Genomic DNA, 23,164 nt, shown 5'->3' on the forward strand with positions numbered 1-23,164 from the left:
ATGTCTGCTGGAATCCAGCAAAATTCCTTCCTTTCTTCTCAGATTTAAATTGAAAGGCATTTCGACCAGTGTTGGCACTACGAATTTTCGAAACCTGTCAAAAAAAGTGCCAAAAACCTGTGAAATTCGTCAGAAAACCTGTGACCATTTTTAAAGGGTGATCTGGCCTTCTTATTACGGTTTACTTTTGGTACTCCGAAAAAGCAACGCTAAAACGTTACTAGCAAAGATGCTTAAACCTGGGAAGATCCGCCTCTGGCCTCAAAACACGTAATGGAAAATCAAGAGGATTGCTACCTAGCGGTTTGTTCCCTTCATGAGTTCTGCAAGTATTTCCAGCTTTGACATTAACACTACCTATAGATGGTGCTTTTTAAATTTCAATAGATGGCAGAAACATATCGTCATGAGAATGTCAACAGAGCGAAATTTTATATCGAAACCGCTACCTATCTTAGTCGAAAAATAAAGAACAAATAATTGAGAGTCATTTCCACTTCTTAGTTATGAGAAAAAGATGCGAGTCGTTAATCATCGGTATCTATTAAGGATCTTTGGGTGCGACAAGGTCCAAACCTATGATGACCTACATGGTTTTAAAGGTGAAAATAATATTGTTTAATCTGCATGGTAAAACGTGTGGTCACCTCTGCATGGTTTTCTGCATCGTGTAATTACACCTAAAGTTAAGACGTATAGGATTTTCCTTAAAAACCATGTGCAAATCTGACAGAAATTCTAATTCCCAGACTGGAAATCTATTCGCAATTCCAGGCAGAAACTATCAATTTTTTTTTTGGTTCACGCATTTTCTTTCAAATTCCGTAAATTTTACCCCATAGCGCAACTTATGATGTGAGTGGATAGACTGGCAAATTACGTTGATTAGATAAAAGTTCGCAAGACAATGGAAGGCAAAATAAAAAGATATGGTTTGCTGCAAAATAACTTTGTTAAGTGGTTAAAATTATTTAACACCTCCTCTATCTTGCCGTTTTCTGAACGTTTAGAAGTAGCCCTGAGCTACTAAAGGCAATTGTAGGGCTGAATTATCTAGCTAAAGAGTCTTCACTGCATTTTTTTTAAATTTAAGTTAACATCATGTAGTGTTCCTAAATTTTGAGCATTTCCAAACCTGACAGACAAGAAATCTGAGTTCAAAGAATTGTGCTTAACAAACGCTAAGCAAAACTTCTTGCAGAGGTCAAATAAGTTGGTAGATCATAATAAAAAGAAAGGGGGCATCCACATCCACACGTTAATTTTGTCGAGGTCTAAAGCCATTGCTTGAGATCAAACTTGGTCACCCACTTACAGCTCTATATCGCTTAGGTGACGATATCACAGGTTTCAAAAAGGGGGATAAGGGAATGAATTTCACGTTCTCACAAATCACATTTTAAAAACATTCCACCTTATTTCTTAAAAACCACGCTAAATTTTGATGACCCAAGTACAGTTTCTAGCATCTTCTAATCTGAAGCAATGGGTACTGAAACTTAGCCAGCCACGTTTGTCTTGAACACAAGGTTTAAAATATACCACTTGCATAGGATCCTTAAGTAAATGCTGCGTCGTTTTTGAATGAAGAAAAAAAACAGTTATCACTATTACGGTTCTTCAAATCTTGGCAAACGAGATTGGCATAAAAACACAAAAATTTTATTGGTTGATATAATGATATTTATTGATAAGTCACAACTGATCCGAGTCATAATTGATTTGTTATGACTCGAAAAAAGTATTAATTGGTTAAGAAGAAAAGCAGACAAAAAAAAAGAAAAAAACAGTCCTTATCTGGCTAATCATCAACCCAAATTATTATTAGGTGGAATGAGCATAATACGAAATATTTCTGATTTAACGTGATTAAATTTTTCAGTCACTAGACCATTCCTTTGAAAACCTTTGAATGGACTGAACCTTTGATTTAAAATCAACATAGTCATTTGTCGAGAGATAGGAATTAGTTTATTTCCTGCCTGTTAAGAATGAGAGAGCTAGATTAAGTAGAAGACATCAGCTGAATTACATTGCAAATAAATACACACTATCGGACTTAGCGAGTGATTCCCTATCACAGCTCATATTTAAATGCCTTTTTCTCCAACTATCCAGTTAACCCCCCCCCCCCCCTTTTCTTTTCTTCTCTTAATTGGAATATGAATTTTATTAATTAATGTTGGTTTATTTCTTCTCCTAAAGGAGAGGAATCGAGTTTAACTCTCTGTTATTTTATGTTAATTCAATAAAAGGAAAAAAAAATGTCCTGTCCATAAGGTCCACTTCTGTTCATTCATTAATCTACATTAATAGTATACATAGACTTTTTCTTTTCCTCTATCTGAGCTTGTTTGAAAAATTTACCTATTTTCACATGTTTTCACAGAATTTTTAAACCTACAAAAGTTAAAAATTGGATTTAGGAAATGAATGGATGGATTAAATGAGTCATAGCTACGTAATAACGGTTAACGACCTAGTAAATACTCTTACTTTTTCAATCATTTTCAGCTTTTTCTTCTTTTTGTGACATCAATGATTTAGTCACTTTTCAAATCATTACCTTATTTTCTAGATATATTTCTGGATGTATAAAAGTCCTAATGGACATGCAATTTGGGCACAAGATTCTTCCATTTCTGTTCAAATTGCTCATTAAAGAAAACCTTGTATTGTAAACTGAGCGCTTGTATATTTCTGCACGTGTAATTCTACAAATGCCTGGGTTATTGAATATAAATCAAACTTCACTTCCCAAAGAAGCAGAGAAACTGGAGTCATAAATCTCATTTAAAAAGTTTCTTGGGTGCATGCACTCTTTTATGCCTATGCAAATTGCTGGAACTGGAAAAGCTCTTCTTGCATAAATCACATTCAAATGGTCTCTCGCCTGTGTGCACCCTTTTATGCCTGTGCAAGTCACTCAAAGAGGAAAAGCTGTTCTGACAAACACCACATTTATATGTTTTTTCTCCTGTATGCACTACTTGATGCCTTCTCAAATTGCCTGTTTCAGAAAATCTCTTCTTACATAAACCGCATCTAAATGGTTTTTCGCCAGTATGCACCCTTTGATGGGTAGTCAAATGATTCTTTTGAGAAAAGGTCTTTTTACACACACTACATTTAAAAGGTTTCTCGCCAGCATGCATTTTTTAATGCCTTTTTAAATTGTTTGATCCAGAAAAGCATTTCTTACATACATCGCATTTAAATGGCTTCTCACCTGTATGCACTCTTTGGTGATGACTGAAATTACCTAAGTAAGAAAAGCATTTCTTGCATAAATCACACTTAAATGGTTTATCACCAGTATGCACTCTTTGGTGTCTATTCAAATTACCCGGAACAGAAAAGCATTTCTTACATATATCACATCTAAATGGTTTATCACCAGTATGCACTCTTCGATGCTGATTCAAATTACCCGAGGAAGAAAAGCCTTTCTGACATCTATCACATTTATATGGGTTTTTCCCAGTATCTATTATTTGATGTCTTTTCAATTTTCTGTGTCTTTTACTTTGCGAGCGACTATGCAAATTCGTTTTCTGATTATTTAAGTTTTTTGTTTCAGAATCCGAGTCAGAAGAATTTAAGCAAGAGCTTGTGGACGGATCCTGTAAAATAACTGGTGATATATTCTGCTGTAAGTCTAGTTCAGAAACATTTGGTGAAAAGTGGTCTTGTGAAATTAGATGCTGTCCAATATCACCAATATCTTCTCGTAAACAAATTGGACATTTTCTTGTCCCTCCCATTTGGTGTTCCATAAAATGAAGAACAAAATTTTTGTAGTTGCGAGCCACTGCAGGACAGAGATCGCATTCTATTGGCGAAAGTTCTTCACAGCCAGTATCTATGTGAAGATCTAATATCCAAAATGACCTCTCTGCTTTTCCACAAATGCTGCAACGCCAGATGCCGGCTGTTAATTCTTCTATAGCCTTCTTTGTCAGCCTTTTCACAACAACGATTGGCTTTGGGCCTAATAGTTTCGGTTGAGGTAGACCATCAGAACTGCACCCTGTAGAATTCAATATTTCTACGGTAAAAAAATTGTTTAATTGTAGTAGAATAATATTAAAAAACTAAATACAGGGGAATCATACCAATTATAAATGAAAGGGAACACTCGACAAATAGTACGTGATTGGGATCTACGTCGTCTACCATTTGTTTCATCTGATTAGGTAAAATATTAACAAAAAGGGAATAAAAACATTCCCAATTAATTTCATTTCATATAGATTAGAATACTAAAACAATCTTGTTAAGAGTAAAAAAAAAACTTTGAAATCTTTATATACGTTTTAATGGTTAATTTCCTTTTCTATTTCTCTGTCTCTCTTGGTTGTGCTTACGTTAACCGTCAAAAATAAATTTTCTGACTTAAGTAAAGAGTGAAGATGAAGCTTTTAACAAAAAAAAAAAAAAAGCACAATTGGGGAGGAGGATGTTTTAATGGAAAGACTTTAATTTTTTGAATATAACAAAGTAACAATTTGGCATTTTAGTATTTACTTTTGCAGCAATAAACAGGCAAAATTAACTAACAAATAAAATAGCAAACAACAAACAATCACAATTTTTTGCAGCAGTCGTAGATAGCAGACAGCAGAAATCGTGTTCCTTTAAGTAAGACAGAAAATCTCAAATCATTTCTTTAAGAAGGAAAATTGTGATGATGGATGTTTAGAAGACCTTAATGGCGACACATACAACGACAAGGAGGTTCTAAGCATTGGTTTGATGCTGGATCATATCTGGTGATTTTTTTCGGTGCTATTTTAAATTGAATAGCCACACCCCAAACTGGCATTAGAAAATTTGCAGATCCTATTTAGTTATATATTATTCAATCCAGTTATTATTATTATATTTAGTTATATATGTTAATAGAATGTTTAGATTTCGTTTGCCCCTTATCTTATGCAAAAATTGTAAGTGCACTCGACAAAAAGTCGACGAAAGAAATCATAATAAGTGCCAAGTCAGCTTTTAGTTTTCCCATTTATCAAGATTGTCAGTGGATTCCCTCATCTTTTTTCTAAATTAATTAAAAAAAATCCGAAAAATCCATTATTTGAAGAAAAGCTAAGAGCTATAATTAAATTAAAATAAAAACGTAAAGAATAGAAAACTAAAGCAAATAATTGTAATTAAAACCAAAAACAGCCACAAATTACTATTAAAGAATAAAGGAAACTCTAAACAAACAGAAATTAAAATAATCACATATCAAACATAAAGACAACAGATACTGATATAGAGGAATGAGAAACTATTGAAACGAATAAAAATTAAATTGTGTACTCAAGCCAAACCTAAAACTAACACAAACTCTATAAACAGGAGTTTGGCCACTGCCCCGTTCCCATCCCCTAACCGTAAAAGGTCTAAGGCCCTTTGCGTCATTAAACTTTATTTCTTGAAACAATGTGCTTCAGTATTTCCAAATAGACGATAAATAATTAAAAGCAATGAAATGCTTAATAGCACTCTTGCAATTTTAACATCATTTATTAAGAGTTATCATGTCTTATTGTAGCGAGGATAAGGTTGATTTCCTCTAATTTGATCAATTTAAGTCCTCGTCAAATTGCTTCCTAAATACAAGACAAATGAGGGAATTTTTCCAAGTTTTGACTTGTTTTCAGAAAAAAAGAAAGCTATCTGTTTAAAAAATAACAACAAAAACACACAAGTCATTATATTCAGTGTGATAATTAATTTGCGTCTCAAATTTAGTTCTATACTTATCTATCTCTAGCCTTATTACGTAAAATTCTTAAACTGTTAAAATTTTAGCAATATTAAAAAAATAAGGATTTTGCAGAAAAATAGCATAAAGGCAAACAATTACCACAAAAAATCGCTTTCCCTACACCGCAATGGCCTACCTTTTCAGTTACTTAAATTAGGTTGCAAAAATTTAAATCTCAAAAGGTATCAAAGGAACTTTTGGTTTCACAATTTTTTTTTCATTTAACAATTAAAGTGCTTGAAAATATTTTCTTAGGAATTGAAAATCAAACTCAGCTTTACTATAAACTTTTAGTAACATAATTAAATGTCTTAAAAATATTGAATACTCTAATGTTATGCTTGGAAAAACATTTCGACATTATAATTTAATAGTCAAACTGATTTCAAAACCCCGATAGTTTGGAAAATACCTTCGTCATCGCTATTTCGCTTTCGAGAGTCCGACCTTGGTGGTAAAGTACAAATTCTGGGCGAAATGCCCATAGGCTGATTCTGATGTTCATGGGATAGAGTAGAATTCGAAGGTTCCATGAGGATTTCGGTATCACTTGACGAAGTAAATTCAGCTGCTACAACTAAATAACAAAAAAAAAATTTAAAATAATTGTAATTATTTAATCAGAAAAAATAAACTCAAACAACATAAGAAACAGACCATAAACTTGAAAATTAGACAAAAAAAAGCCTGAACAAATTAGAGCGTAATTATTTGATTATTGCAAAACTGATTTCCTTAATTAGCATTTAAGTCACAGACGTCCGCATCCAAACAGACATTAATTAACTTTTATAAGTAGAATAACATGGATACAAAAGATTTTTCCTCAGAACTAGTCTTTCAGGATAAGATGACGAAAAGGCCAAAGAAATTAGGCCTTTACTGACTGGATTTAACTTTTTATTTCCTGAAAAAGCACTGTAGAACTTCAAATGCAAAATTGTCACACAAAAAACTTTCAATCTCAAAATTGTTTACGGTTTAACACTTAAATTCCATTGTTATGTTTATCTTAGGATTCAAAATGAAAACTTAGCCCAAAATAAAAACACCTAAATATAACAGATTTATAATTCACTCAGTATTACCTCTTAGGGACTAGAATGGGATAATGGCATAAGAATAAGCCCTTTGCAAACTTGACTTAGTTTATTTACACAAAAACACTGTCCAAATACTTTACCTCCCCCCCCCTAACATGCAAATATATAGCCCAAATTATGAACTCAATCAGAATTCCAAATAGGGATAAGTCCTTTTATTAGACAGTGAAACGAAAATATAAAACAAATACTCTAAATATTTCGTTGACACAGTCGGTCATCATCATCAGAAGAGTCACTAACTTATCAAAATTAAAACAAAGTTCATTTATGATAAATAAAATAATCCCGTCTAGGTCAAATCATACTACTAGTACATTGACTTAAAAAATTCACTAACTGTTTTTGGATATCTTATACTGCGTTAAGTAAATGTGGTACAATCTTCTTCGAAATTGCAGGTCAAAGCAGGTTACCGGTCCATTGACTTGGAAAGTTCACTAACTGTTCTTGAATCTTCTAATACTGCGTCGAATATTCTTCTAATTTAATTTAACCTAATTTAATTTAATCTAATTTAACCACACCAATACTAACTTTGAAATCCTTTTATAACATATAATATCAAATTAGTCACTGAATATGAATTGAATGTTTTTATAACCCATTGTAAACACAATAGCAAATGGAGCACAAAAAAAGAAGAAAAAGACAGAAAATGACAATTGAAACAGAATCAAAATTTATAACATAATACAAGCACAATAATTACACATACACACACACACAGAAAAAAAAACACAATATATTTACTGTTTTATAAGAAAACACCATGAATGCCCACTGATTTGTTTACGATTTGAAAAGGAGGTAGGTGTTTCAAAATATCTCCCCAGGAGATCAGTAGACTTTGAATGCATCCCTGAGAATTCTGTCCACAGGACTCAATTGCTTTTCAAGATAGCATGAAGCCCCTAAACTAGAATTTTAGGCTACCTCCTCCCCTTTTGAACAGGAGCAACTCTACATTTAGTACCACTGACATTTTCATTCACCAAATTAAACCACTTTCTAAAAAATGAAGAAACCCCTAAACTAGGACTTCAACCAATTTAACTATAGTTAATGTGCATCACAATACTTGTCTTAAACTAAATATGTACTGTATTGAGCCTGTCTTTGATTTAGATTCTTTGTACTAACTTTAACATCCTCTTTCTAAGATTAAACAACATTTTCATAGGCAGCGCGCTAGCGCTGCCTAAGTAAAGAACGATGTGGGCACAATGTTGTTTATTTTTTCTCCATACCTGGGCACTTCGTATCGAAGGAGTTGTCATAGACAGTTCGAAAAGGGCTCATTCGATTGCAAATTGGAGTGGCTAGTGCCCTTTTAATAGTCGAAAGTGATTGGAGGGCAACTAGCCCCCCACGCCCATCATTACCGCTAAAACATCCGATCGAAATTTTTCGATATCCATTTTGTTCAGCATAGTTGATTTCCTGATAGAAAATATTTTTTTGAGGAGGACACTCCCCCACAACCCTCAGGAAAAGGGTTTTAAGTTATGCCCTGGGGGCATATCATGTTTTTATAGAAGGTGTTGTCGTAAAAACTTAAAAAAAGACTCATTTGAATGGAAATAGAAAGAGCTAGTGTCCTTTTTGATAGTAAAAAGTGATTGGAGGGCAACTAGCCCCCCCAAGCCCATCATTCCCCCAAACACATCCAATCAAAATTTTGAGATAGCCATTTTGTTCAGCATAATTGATTTCCAGATAGAAAATATCTTTTTGAGGAGAACACTCTTCCACAACCCTCGGAGCAAGGGTTTTAAGTTATGCCCTGGGGGCATATAAGGTTTTTTATAGAAGGTGTTGTCGTAGAAACTTCAAAAAAGGCTCTTTCGATTGGAAATTCAAACGGCGAGTGCCCGTTTTAATAGTCGAAAGTGATTGTGGGGCAACTAGCCCCCCCCCCACGCCAATCATATCCCCAAACACATCCAATCAAAATTTTGAGATAGCTATTTTGTTCAGCGTAGTTGTTTTCCAGATAGAAAATATGTGTTTGAGGAGGACACTCCCCCACAATCCTGAGGGTAAGTGTTTTAATCTATGCCCTGGGGGCATAAAAGTTGTTTATAGAAGGGGTAGTCGTAGAAACTTCAAAAAACACTCATTTAAGTGATAATTCAACGGGATAGTGCCCTTTTTAATAGTTGAAAGTGACTGGGGGACAACGAGCCCCCTCCCCCCATGTCCATCATTCCCCCACACACAACCCAACAAAATTTGGTGATAACCATTTTGTTCAGCGTGGTTGATTTCTAGATAGAAACTATGTTTTTGAGGAGGACACTCCCCCACAACCCTCAGGGCAAGGGTTTTAAGTCATGCCGAGGAGGCATATAATGTTTTTATTGTAGGTTGTTTCGTAGAGAGTTCAAAAAGCTTCATTCAATTGAAAATTCCAAGGGCTAGTGCTCTTTTGCACAGTTAAAAGTGATTGCAGGGCATCTAGCCCCCCCCCCACGCACATCATTCCTCCAAACACATCCAATAAAAAATTTAGATAGCCATTTTGTTCAGCGTAGTTGATTTACAGATAGAAAATATGTTTTTGAGGAAGATACTTCGCCACAGCCCTCAGGGCAAGGGTTTTAAGTTATGCCCTGGGGGCGTATAAAGTTTTTATAGAAGATGTTGTTGTAGAAACTTCAGAAAAGGGCTCATTTGATTTGAAATTCAAAGGGCTAGTGCCCTTTTTAGTAGTCGAAAGTGACTAGTAATATTTGTTGTTGTTGTTTAGACCAGGGCACTTCGTATCGAAGGAGTTGCCGTGGGAACTTCGAAAAGGGCTCATTCGATTGAAAATAGAAAGGACTGGTGCCCTTTTAATAGTCGAAAGTGATTGGAGGGCTACTAATCCCCTTCCACTCTCACCCTCCCGTTTGCCCATTATGTTTAAAAACTAAATGTTGCCTTAAGATTAAATCAAAATGCACTGTGATAATGCTAATTCCCAATAAGGCATCTCAGCAGTATCCCAAGAACGACTGAGGGTATTATGTTCAAACTTTCGAGGATACTTCTTCTCTTAAAATTTCACCAAATCAATATAGTATAAGTGTATCAAAGCTATCAAAGAAAGTAAACAGATTTTTTTGCGAATGGTATCAAATTTACTATTTCTGTTCAACTAGAGGAGGTATGAAACTAAATTAAACAGTACTATTTGTGTCCAAATTTTTAAAATGATGTATATTGTTAAAAATTGCTGAAAAGTTTTCTCCAGCATACAAATAGTAGGCAAAACTGTAAATTCTTAAAAAAACGAAAATATTTAGAGTATTATTTTCTTTGTCCCTGAAAAGACTGTGTCAATATAAAACGAACAGAAATTAATTAAAAAAACTTTTTCCACAAAATGGATTCCAGAAATTGTTCTGGAAAGCATGAGTCTGTGAATCGCCCTCTCAAAAATAGGGATTTTTCAGAAAAAGTACAGACTTATAGTTTTTCAAAGAAAAGTAAAAAACTCCATTAAACAAAAAATGAGCAAAAATAAAATCAAATAATCTACCAAGCTGGAAACTACCACAAATCAGCATCGATAAATAAATGAAACCCAATACAAACAGAAATTAAAATAAATAACTGAGTCAAACTCAAATCGAGCAGAAATTAACACAAGTTGGGCGCAAAACCCCTGTGCCTTCCCAAGGCCAGAACAAAATTTGCACTTTACTGAAAAGAATATAAATTTTTTACATTTATAACTTTAATAAATCGAATAATATTTACATGTTGATTACTAAATATCAGTATATGTACATTAAACTTACAAAGAACGTTCAGTTGTATTTTTTCAGTAAAGCGCAAATTTGTCAGTAAAGCTTGGATCTAAGCACAAACTATATTTTTTTATCTATAAGATCTCACTTCCAGAACAAATCGGTTGAAAATCGTTTGTTGGAGATTGAAGGTAAAATTGCCTGCTTCCTAGTAAGTAAGTAGGTAAGTTTATTTGTAACCCGCAATATAAAATCAATGCGAAGTAAAAAAAAAAAAAAAAAAAAATATTATCCACAAGGAAATAAAAAGGAAAACATAACATAAATAACTTAAAAATATCCATAGAATCACTAATCTGGAAAGAAATAAGTGAGGGGGTCACTGACACATATCTTTCTTGGAGTATTGGTCCTCAGATCCTTAGCGATGTTGTCAAGCAACACTAGAGGGTCAATAAGTCCAAAATGAGAAATAATCTTGTGATTTCTGCACCACCTTGGCAAATATAGCAGGAATTTACAATATTTAAAATAGCCTCTCCTTAGCTGAACACGATCTTTTTTGCGCATTAGAGGCTGCAAACCGGAAAGAAAAAGAATTGCAGGATAACAAAAACTATGGTAAAGTTTACATAAGCCTCGGCGGCTGTACCTTCCTCTATTAGGCGAGATTTTACCATATGAGAATCGAATGCACTGGAGAGCACTAGCAACCAGAGACGAGCATGTAGTCGAAAGTGTATCAGAAAAAGTAATCCCAAGCCATTTCAACTTTGGGACACAATTGAGCAGCATTGTACCCACATGAAGGAGGAGCAGGGTGAGAAATATTAAAACACAGAAACTCGCATTTTGAAGCATTTACAGAAAGTCCAATCATACTCAAAGCATTAGTCAGAACATTTAGGTTCTTTGTGAGGCCTGATCTAGTATGACTAACAAACAGAACATCATCAGCATAGGCAATGTGATTAACAGCAGTATTTTCTAAAAACACAGTAGAAGACAGCATTCGCAGACAGTCCGCAAGCAGTTTTAAAAATATATGGAGACAGCAAATCACCTTGCCTAACTCCCTTCTTTACTGAGATAGGCCCGGATATATCAGACATCCATTTTAACCAAACCAACGAATTGGAATACCAATATTGAAGAACTTTTATTCCGGAAGAGTTAACTCTTACTTTAACTAAGCAGTGAAGCGCTTGCGAATGTACAACGTTGTCAAAAGCGACCGAGATATCAACCGAGCACCAATAAATTGGGCTTTTTTGCATTTTTGCCGAGACTAACAACTGACCAAGTATATGATGGGCTTGAGAACAACCAAAACCGGCTCTGAACCCAACTTGATAATCAGAAAAATTACATTTAGTCAAAACTTCAGACAATACGACATACTCGAACAGCTTGCTCATGAAACAGGACACTGTAATTGGTCGATAACTGGAACACTGATCTGCGTCCTTTCCCTTTTTCAAAACTGATGTTACGATTCCCGAAAGAAAACTATCTGGAATTAACGACTGGGCTAAACAAATCTGGAATAGGAGCTAAATGTGTGTTAACAATAATGGACACTTAATGGTGAAGTGATTGTAACACAGACCATCCATAACAAGAGCACTTGATTTCTTAACATTCTTAAATGCCCGATAGACATCACCACTAGATATTGACAATATATGGACTTGCCAAAGAACTCGAGGAACAGTATTATACAATAAGGAAGAAAACATGGACTGGATAGAATGATTAAATGTAGAAAAAACACGAGTAAAATGAGCTACAAAATCACTGATTTTGATAATCGAAACGGTAGCAGGCACACACTTGCTGCTATTAATTACATTGGACCAAGACTTCCGATCCGAGGGACCATCCAAACCATTCAGGCGGGCTTGACGCAAAGAAGATCTAAACTGACGTTTCGAATTTTGCTTAATTTTAAATACTTCATCAGACTTGGGCCGATCACAAGCAATCCAAAGGCGAAGCCAAAACTTCGTGGGTTGTTAAGCTTTTTTCACTTCAGGGCACACATTCCATAATGGTTTTCTGGTGCCAAATCTAACACGTTCAACAGGAACTGAAACTGAAGCAGCTGACTTCAAACAATGCACGATCTGGTAATAGTAAAAATTTAAATCAATCTTAGCTTTCGGTGACCTTACAGAGGTTTGTAAAAGGTGAAAAGGCACTTTCAGGCTTGATAATAACCAGCAAAAAACATACAAATAAGCTTCAGAATTTACTCGTTTCCAATTTGGCTTATCAAGCCGTTTATTATGGAAGAAAAACGGTTATAAGCCAGTAGAGCAGGTGACTCAATTTCACAAGTTAAAGGCAAATGATCATCCTCAATTTTATCATCCAAAACAATGACAGGAGGAACCACGAGAGATCCCCTTGAAACTATAATATGATCAAGGTTTGATCTAGAACCATCACGGTTATGAATATAGGTAAACTGTTTATCTTTATTGACTAACTGATAGCCACTAGGCAAAGCATCAAAAAACAGGTCACTTCTTTCAGACTGGGACAGAAGATTGGCATTAATATCACCAGCCACAATACAATTTAATCCCTTATTGGTCACTCTTAGCAGAAGTGTCCTGAGTCGCTTACAAGAACCCGCGAAGATAGATAGGGAAGAAATGTTCTTGCGATTGCATGACATATGGACATTGATGAGGACCATATTACCCCATTTTATTGCCAGTAAATTATGATCAGAAGAAATAAGCTCAGGTTTCTGAGCGAGGTGAACTTAAGTTGCAAGGCCCCAGAGGGTCAACCGCGCCTTTTTTAGCTTCACGTACAAACGTGTGGTGGGTTGGAGACCGATTAAGAGTATCTGTATTGTTATATAGTTAGAAAATGTTCCTGTGGGAAAACTATATCATAATCAAGAAGCTCATCAATAAGAAGATCTTTGTCTTTGGTTCCATTAATATTAAGTGAAACAAAGCGAAATCTATTGCCACTAACAATCATTTTTTATCATTATTCAGAGCTTTTTTTAACACTGGGCATCTGAGACTATAGGAAACACGATTTCCCCCGCAGTTGGCGCAATTCGGGCTTTCCGTGCAAGGATTATCACGTGTGTTACAAGGTCCAGCAGCGCACCGTGAACACTTTTGATTAGTTGATGGGAGTGGGCAATTTCCGAGAATGTGGTTCGGTGATTCACAACGGTAATTAATTAATAAATTAATAAATCATTCAAAGAAGCTCTATAATCAGTTCATAGACATACAACTAAATGCCTCAGAGGTCTTTGACATCCCTTACCCCTCTTGGCAAAAAACTCTCACTGGCTTATTGCCAAAAGATCATCACTTTCTAAAATGTCAAGAGATTATGACATTCAAGCTATACAACCATGAAAAGCTTATCTAAACCATCTTTCAACCAGATAATTATTCAAGAAGAAGAGGAAATGACCAAAACTTTTCAAGAAAAAGGGCTAAATAGTATCAACTGAAAAGCCCGCCTGCTGTGAAATAGAAGAAGAAGAAGCATGCCAACTCAAATTGGCATAGCAAGTTTTATTTTTGTGTTTTAAAGCTTTTTCCAATAGGCAATTATTAGAAGTCCTCCAAAAAAAAAGTCCCCCCAGATCCCAAATCAAATTCCAGTGCAAGTGTCATAGTGAAAGATACCCATCTTGGCTTGTGAAGCACCCTATCTCAAAGATCTAATGATAGCTCCAATTCGGAGAATAGGACAATGATAAGTGTAGGGGCTAATGTAACCATAAACGATGATAATGGGTTTCAAGAGGTCCTCTCTAGAAGTTCTAAAAAAAGGAAAAAAATCTCCCCAATTAAAAGCATTTCCCCTCTCCCTGCCCAAGATCCTCCCTCCAAAAACTTAGGAATTTACCTTAAAATTACTCCCACTACCCCCTTTGAAATAAAAATGATCACTGCAATAAGAGTTGTAATTTTTAAATTTGCTAAAATCAATGTTCTCTCTTAACATTAACCGTGATGGATCTCTGCTAATAGCTGTAGAAGATCAGAAATCAGCAGATACAATAATTAACCTTAAATCACTTCTGAATACACCAATTATTGCATCTAATTGGAACCCAAAGCAATCACCAACAAAAATAGTAGTTTATAATGTTCCCCCAGATATATCTACTCAGGAGTTAAAAGAAGGCCTCTCAGAGGGCTGGAAACGCAATCCCAGTTGAGGATGTTACCCAACTTGGAAAACCTAACTCTAATGGCATAAAAACTAGTAGATCCTTCTTATTCACACTAAAGGATAAAATTGATGTCCCAGAAAAATTATTCCTATTTGGGCTAATCAAACCACACAAGGAATTCAAACCTAAGTCTATTCAGTGTCAGAAATGTTTCAAACTGGGACACACGACAAACAAATGTAATGAAATTCTCCAAGAGTGTAGTAATTGTAAATCTTTCTATCCTAAAGAGCTGACAACTTGCAACAACACCCAGCCTACATGCATCAAATGCAAAGGCCCACATGAATCTACAAATAAATCATTATGCCCTGCATACAAGAAAAGAGCTCTAACACCCCAAATATCAACAGAGAAGGCCATCCCATACCCCTTTGCAGCAATGGAAGCAAACACTGCCCAACGATACCAAACAAAGTACGTTGTGAAACCAACCAAAATCCCCAAGTCAAATGCCCCCAATGCATCAAGCATAGCATAGAAAACACCATCTGCTAAGCCCCCTAGCTCAAATTCCTATAAGAAGAAATCACCAAGCCAACAAGCCTTCTTTTCCGGTGATATGAGGCCAGCCTGGCCCTCCCTCCCAAGAAGAAACAAACCAGAAACACTACCAGGAATCAATCCCTTAACCAACAAACAGGATGCACTACCAAAAATGCAATCCCCAAATATATGCTTATTCATTCTAAACTGTAATGCAGTTCAGGCCATGAACATACATCAAGTACAGAAAACAAAAATTATTGCAGAATTGGCAAAAATCTACATCCCAGATGATATGCTCATTCAAGCAAAAAAAGATCTTGCTTTACTGTTAACAATGCTGAACAATGACTCAGTCGTATGAAGAATAAATCAATAACACAAAATTTATCAATGCTCCAATGGAATGTAAGATCACTCACAGAAAATAAGCTAAATGAACTAATATCATTCATGAATAATAATTCCATTAATATTGCTTGCCTCCAGGAAACTCATTTAACCCAAAATCAACAAATTAAGTCTCTGGGATATACTATCCTGAGAAAGGATAGATCTTCAGAGAGAAAAGGAGGTGGTGTAGCTTTATTAGTTAATAATAATAAAAAATTTTGTGGCATCAATTTTCGATTTTGAAAATGATGTTGATGTAATTGGTATAAGTGTTTGGCTGAATAATTTAAAAACCTACATAATAAGCTTTTAAACCCTTATGACAAAACTACAGATGCCAAGGATTTCTTTAATTATATAAATAATTCTAATATGTTAAAAAATATCATTATTTGTGGTGATTTCAATGCCCACAGCCTTTTGTGGGGGAATAAACCAGCAAATAAAGCTGGTAAATTTATTGAGCATATGACTTCAAATAAAAATGAATTAGCTGTTGCTACCCCTCCAAACCTGAATACATATTTCAACCCCAAAAGTGGCAAATTCTCCACAATTGACCTACAAATTGTGTCTTTAAATTTTTTGAACAAAATTTACATAAATAAAATTGATAGTCTATGTACAGACCACTTTGCTATAGTTTGCTCCCTAAATGAACCTGCTGAAACTTCATCTCATACCTCCAAATATATCAACACTAAAGCAAGTTGGTCTATTTTCCAAAATAAGCTAAATGATGAAATTACAAGTTTCACCCAAAGTTCATGCATTTCTAACACAACAGTTGACACACATGCTGAAGCGTTGACATCTTTACTAATAAATACAGCTAATCATGCTATCCCTAGGACAACACCTAAGAAAACATTCCCTAAAGCATGGTGGACAAATGAGTGCCTAAATAAATGGAGGATAAAAAAGGCAGCTAGGACAGAATTCATAAAAAAACCAACACCTACTACATATTTAAAAAAATTACAAGCAGAATCTAATCTAAAAAGGACTATAATAGATGCTAAATATAAATACTGGAATAATTTTGCAAATAATCTCTCCAGAGAAATGCATGAGCCAATTATACATAAAGTCATAAGCCACATATGTGGGAAAAAGACTTCTCCCAACCCACTCATACAGGAGTGGGTTGGGAGAAGTCTTTTTCTAGAAAAATAAACCCAAAGATAACCCTGAGTCTTATAGGCCCATAATGATTACACCTGTGATGGGGAAAATAATGGAGAAAATGATTTATCACAGACTCCTCTGGTTTGTTGAGAAAAATAACATGATCCCACACACTCAAACTGGATTCAGGAAATACCACTCCTCAACAGATGCTTTCATTTTGCTAACAAAGGCAATAAATGAATCTATCTCAAAAAATAATATCCTCGTGGCAGCTTTCCTAGATTTTGAAGGAGCTTATGACAATGTGAACCACCAAATCCTTTTAAATAAACTTGCAAACCTTGGAGTACCTCCTAAGCTAGTATCCTTTATTATATCCTTCATAGAGGTGCGAAGTTTCATTGTTTGTGTTGGTTCAGCCTCTTCGCCCCAAAAGACAATATCCAAAGGCCTACCTCAGGGAGCAGTCCTCAGTTGCCTCCTATTTGCCCTATATCTCTGGGACATGAACCTACCCCACACGAATCTACAATATACTGATGATCTGGTGCGATGGTCATCTGGCAACACCTTTCAGATAGCACAGTCAAATCTGCAAAAGTCACTTTTCCAGTTTGAAAAATTCTCTCAACATTCAGATTTACCCATTGCACCCACTAAGTTAAAAATAATCCAATTTCACCGGAAGCAAAACCATGTTAATGCAAAACTAACTCTAAATAAAACAACTATTCCAGAAGATAATAATATTAATTACCTAGGTATCATGCTTGACCAAAAACTTAATTTCCACCTCCACATTTAAAACACAATAAAAAAATGTTATAGAAAAGCAAATATACTAAAAAGACTTCTTTCCACACCCTGGGGTTGTAAGGAGAAAACCTTACTCCAGTTTTATAAATCACATATAAGACCCCATATTGACTATGGGCTCATTCTCTATGGTGCATGTGCAAAGACCCAGATGCAAAAAATTGAAACAATACAAAATGATATAATATGTCTCATATTTGGTCTTAGGAAACCCACAAGCACCAAGTTTCTGCTTATGGAGAGTGGAATAACAACAATAAGGGAGAGACATAGCTTACTCTTGATAAAACATCTTACAAAAATTGAATCAAATAGCTCACACACATTACATAATTGGTTAAGAAATCCAGCCATGTATAGAGGTATTGCAGATGAGTATGCCAATATTCAAAAGAAGGTCCCTGTACCAGCAAAGTCTATTGCACCTACTTTCCCCCAATCTCCCCCATGGAATTGGTCATTTCCCATAATAAATACTGAATCTTCAAAGTGGAATAAAGATTTAACCCCCATTGCTTTTGTCCAGAAAAAATTTGCAGAACTTAATACAATTACCTATAAAAATTACTTCCAAATATTTGTTGAGGGGTCAAAAATGAATGAGAAGGTTGCAAGTGGTGTTTTCCTTCTTCACCTGAAAATTGCAATGGGCAAGAGATCATTTAATAATTTATCTAGAATGTCTGCTGAGTTAAATGCCATAATCATGGCATTAGAACACCTTAAGAAAAACCAATCTTTGATTGAAAATTTGAATAACATTATCATCTATTCCGACTCTTTATCAAGCCTTGAGTTGCTGGCCTCAGCTCCTCAATATAAGTTGGACATTGACACTTATCATTGTCTCAGTATTATTGATAATCTTGCTTCAAGTGGCATAAGAACTTACTTTCAGTACATTCCTAGCCACTCTGACATAAGTGGTAATCATCACGTTGATGAAATAGCAAAAAATGCTATAAATATTGACCAGCCAAGTGGTAGACCAATCCCAATCAGAGATATTTACCGATGGAGGCTATCAGATATTAATTTTAATAAGATTAATCCTATCCTTTCCCCCTTTCCCAATAAGTATCTTTCTAAAATTTATCATAGAATTCGTTCTGGAACAAATGGACTAAATTTCCTTGCATTCTCATATAAGCTTTCTAATTCAAGTGGTTCAATTCCCCTGTCCCCTCTTTGCAGACATTGTAATATGAATAATGAAACATTTGACCATTGCCTATTCGAATGTAATATGCTGACGTCTGCACAACATATCTTGCTTTCTAAACTGTTAAAATACTTAAAACACCACAAAATCCCACTATCAGCCAAGAGCCTAGCCAACTATACCTGCACACAGAGCATAGAAATTGACATCTATCATCTTATATTTGAACTCCTAGAGTTGAAAGATCTGCTGAAAGATATCTGAATATATATAATAAATATGAGGCAATCAAGCCAGTAGCTCTGTAGCCCACAGAGTGAAGCAAAAGGAAAAGGGCTAAATACTTTTACTGAAAAGCCTGCTTGCTGTTAAATAGAAGAAGAAGGTGGTGATTCTATGGAGCCTGTTGTACTAGTATACAGTCTCTCTGCCAGTATTGAGTAATTTGTGACACACCCAATTAGTCAGAACACTATTTTCACTGACTAGCAAATACAGGATCATCCCATTGCTGGCAAAGTGTGATTTAAGGCAAATGGCTGATTTCAAGCTTCAAAAGCAAATATTTTTCTTTTTTTATTTGGACTAAAGATACCTCCTACAGCCTGGCATATTTACATACAACTATTCTGATTCAAAACACTTGTTTAAGAATACACCTGTCAGTGATTTAGATACTTTGTTCTAATTTGAAGATCTTGGGTATAAGAATGGACAGTTTCGAGACTAACCTAGCCTAGAGCTATAAATTTGTGCTGTTAACCATGGTTAAAATATTCAAGCTAATCACATACTGATCTAGGACAATTTGAAAAATCTAATGGTGAAACAATCCCTTTTGTGGCATGACTGAGATTTTAAAGTGGTTGAATATTGTAGGTGAAACAGTGATAATCTACACAAGTAACCCAGTGTTAATCCCACCCTATTTTTGTCAGATTTTGAAGAGAAAATAGAAGGGTTTGTTTATTAGGTAACTGAGTATTTCCTAGCCAAATTATCTTATCTAGTACCACTTAGCTGTTTGTCTTCAAAAAATGGACCAACCAAGATAGGCCAAGTATCATTTTGGCAATCATTAACTGTTTTCCTTGTTAGCATGATGTCTCTCACAATAAAACTCAGAACATGAGCTGTCCTTCACAAATCAGGGGGATCATTCATTCCTATGTATTTATTTCAAAGAACAGTAGTAGGATAAACCCAGAGAATAGCCCCATAGAAGACATGCTAGAACAAAGAGAGGCCTGTTTAGACTGCTAACTTTAAGCTCTTTTTATGGCTAAATATAAGTTTGTGACAATTCTCCCTCACCCTGCTGAAAATCCTTCATAGCCAATGGCATTAGGATATGGACAACCTACTTAACAAGCAAGCCAACTAGAACAATGAAATTCTTACTTAATAATATATGGCACAATTGTATCAGATTATCAAATACCATCTATTGCTATTTACTTCTTTAATTCATTAAAAACAGTAGTTTTATCCACTATTCAGCAAAATTACTCATATTAAACTGGATATCTTAAATATATACAGCATAATCAGTTTTACAAAAGATCAATCAATGGAAAGAACAAGAAACAAATACATTATTATGGCTATAAATGTGTCCACTGGGGGGGGGGCATGGATAATGACTATAATGTTGAAAAGGATCATAGAAGAAGAAATCTATTGATACCATTTTTATTTTAAATTGGTTTGTAAATAGCCTAAGAAAGCACAAAGTACTGCTTTAACAATGCCACAAAAGCCACCATTTGCTACTGCAACCATTTAAAGGACCATTAGCTGCTGAAGACAACATAGAGAAGAGGATAAAAGTAAAAGTATTGCTTATCTAAAAACCAGCTGCTGACTGCTATATCTTTAGAAGCAAAGAATATGGAGCCATATAAAAAAGACTGAATAAGAGTGCCAGAAACGACCAGAGAAACTTAGTTGATTGGAAAGCAGCTTAGACAAAAGAAACAACAAAGAGAAGTGACTCAAGAGCTGTCTACAAAATCACCAATGAAAAAATTGGCAAGGAATCCTCTATTCCCCACAGACAATTAAAAGATGTATCAGATAGTATCTTGATAAATGATACAAGATAAAAGATGTTTTAGGGCCTGAACTATTCAATGTTTACATTAGCAATGCTCCAAGAACTATTACAAATAAGTTTAGCCTATATGCTGATGACTCAAAACTTATTGATCCTGTAGATACACAGCAAGGTGTGGCCTCAACACAATCAGATCTAGACAACTTTTGCAAATGAGCCAACATATGGATGGTTGAGATACTTTGCCTCCAGCCCCCCCCCCCCCTAATGTGCAAATATATAGCCCAAATTATATATTTTTCATCTATTCTGTCACTTGTCTGTCTCCCACTAAGCTGAAAGAAACTAAACAAAGAAATTGATTCTACAATGTGTCAACGGATGAACAAATTGGGTGGTTAGTGCTATATCATACAAGTAACCCCATTTCTTTTAGACTTGTATCATAAGTCTAGGGGATATTCTTAGCAGGACAACAGTGGGATCAACAGCAGGACAACATTGGGTTACATAATGGGATGCAGCAGATGTCTTGCTGCCTTATTGTCATTGAATGGCATACACTGGATTTGTCCATATTGGTAGCAAGTGCAATTGAAGGTAATAACAAAGCAGCCTGTGATGAACAAAGTTTCAGCAGCTACTATGAAATTATATTGAATTGACCTGCACTACATAATTCCCCAGAGATTCCAGCATCAACTTTGTTCTCCTTAAATAAAACATGGATCCACTGTCATTCACCAGAATTGCAGCAGCAGCAAAAAAGTTGAAAAATGGGAAGTCACCTAACAAAGAGTAAATTTTACCCAGTTCCTAGCTACTGAATACACTACTCCAATGGCAACCACTGGGTTCATACAAAAGAGGCTGACCTAGAAAAACATGTATAAAATTTACTAGACACATCTGAAAAAACTCTGAACCTCAATCCATTTTTATTCTAGCATGTCTCCTTCTATAAAGGGGACATTGACCTATTCTACTATTCTACTGTGCACGCTTACACAGTAGGCTACAACACACCAGGTATTTGAAGTTGGCATGAAATTCTTTATTCAACACAGACAGGTAAAAGATGTATCAAGATAACAAAGCAGTCTATGACAAATAAAGTTTGGGCAGCTGCTTTGATAAGCTGTTGAACAGACCTCCACCAGACATTTCCTAGATATTCCAGGATCAATTTTGTTCTCCTTAAATTGTTAATGTGGATCCATTGTCATTCACCAAAATTGCACCAGCAGCAAAAAAGTTGAAAAATGTGAAGTCACCTGGTAAAGACTCAATTTTACCCAGTCCCTAGGTGTGGAATGTAGTACCCCACAGGTAACCATTGGGTCCATGCTACAAAGGCTGACCCAGAAAAATCATGCATCAACTTCACCAGACAGATTGAAAAGAACATGAACACTTCAATCCAGCTGCTGACAGCAGCAAACCAACAGGATGATTTGTGGCTTCTTTTTGATGCCTCTAGAGGCACAGTTAGATCTAAGGTATAGTAAGTTTTTTTTTTTAAATAGCCTAGACAAGGAGCAATATACAAAACAAAAGCCAAACCAGTCATTTAATATCCCTCCCGAACTATGGGAACAACATTTCTGCAGATAGTTTTCAGAACCAGACCCACTAATAGAAAATCCCTCCAAAATTACACTCAAAAAGATACTTTCGATAGGGGATAAATTAATGTTTACTGTATCAGTTTTGGATGTTTATAATATGATTAGTAAAATTAAGAAACCCCTTTCAAGAAGTACAGATCATGTTTGCACCAAACACCTCCTATACGGAAACCCTTTTCTTTTTTCCCACCTTGCCCTACTTTTCCAAATGGTGTTTGCAAAAGGAATAGTTCCTGCCTCGTTTTCAACTGGCCATCTAACTCCTCTCCCTAAAAAAAATAAACCCCTAAATGAGTGCTCATCATATTGGCTGATAATGGTAGCTACAACTTTTTGAAAATTTTTTGAGAAGTTGATAATGCCTGAGCTGGTTGATGAATGCTATATGCCCCCACACCAATTTGGGTTCCAGAAAGGAATAGGGTGCACTCATGCACTGTCGTTGGTCTTGATTGGTGCTGATAAATCTGGAGAGCCGCTTATTCTAGGGAGCCATGATGTCAGTTGTGCTTTTGATTCAATAATTCACTCACATATCCTCATTGAATTGTATAAATGCAGGGTCAGTACCTGTATTATTTGTGCTTTGTATGATATGTATAATCATTTAACTGTCATTGTTAATCTGCCTCATGAAATAATTACAAAGATAACCAT

At 35.3% G+C, this 23,164-nt stretch overlaps 2 protein-coding genes across 2 annotated transcripts in view; both read right to left on the reverse strand.

Annotated features, from left to right (window-relative positions):
- Nucleotides 1-23,164, reverse strand: part of LOC148955700 (uncharacterized) — a 49,647-nt gene that overhangs the window by 22,733 nt on the left and 3,750 nt on the right. The window lies entirely within an intron of this gene.
- The window catches only part of LOC148955701 (uncharacterized), a 47,037-nt gene continuing 26,900 nt past the window's right edge, over nt 3,028-23,164 (reverse strand). Inside the window, exons 2-3 of the mRNA XM_089103583.1 lie at nt 6,183-6,347; nt 3,028-4,048 (exon numbers count right to left, since the gene is read on the reverse strand). Of these exons, the coding sequence (XP_088959709.1) occupies nt 3,159-4,048; nt 6,183-6,347 (1,055 nt within the window). The 3' untranslated portion in view covers nt 3,028-3,158. The remainder of the gene's footprint in view (nt 4,049-6,182; nt 6,348-23,164) is intronic.

Source organism: Artemia sp. Qi Xiang Cuo, chromosome 2 (genome assembly GCF_049724085.1).
Source record: "Artemia sp. Qi Xiang Cuo chromosome 2, ASM4972408v1, whole genome shotgun sequence".
Classification (NCBI taxonomy): Eukaryota; Metazoa; Arthropoda; class Branchiopoda; order Anostraca; family Artemiidae; genus Artemia; species Artemia sp. Qi Xiang Cuo.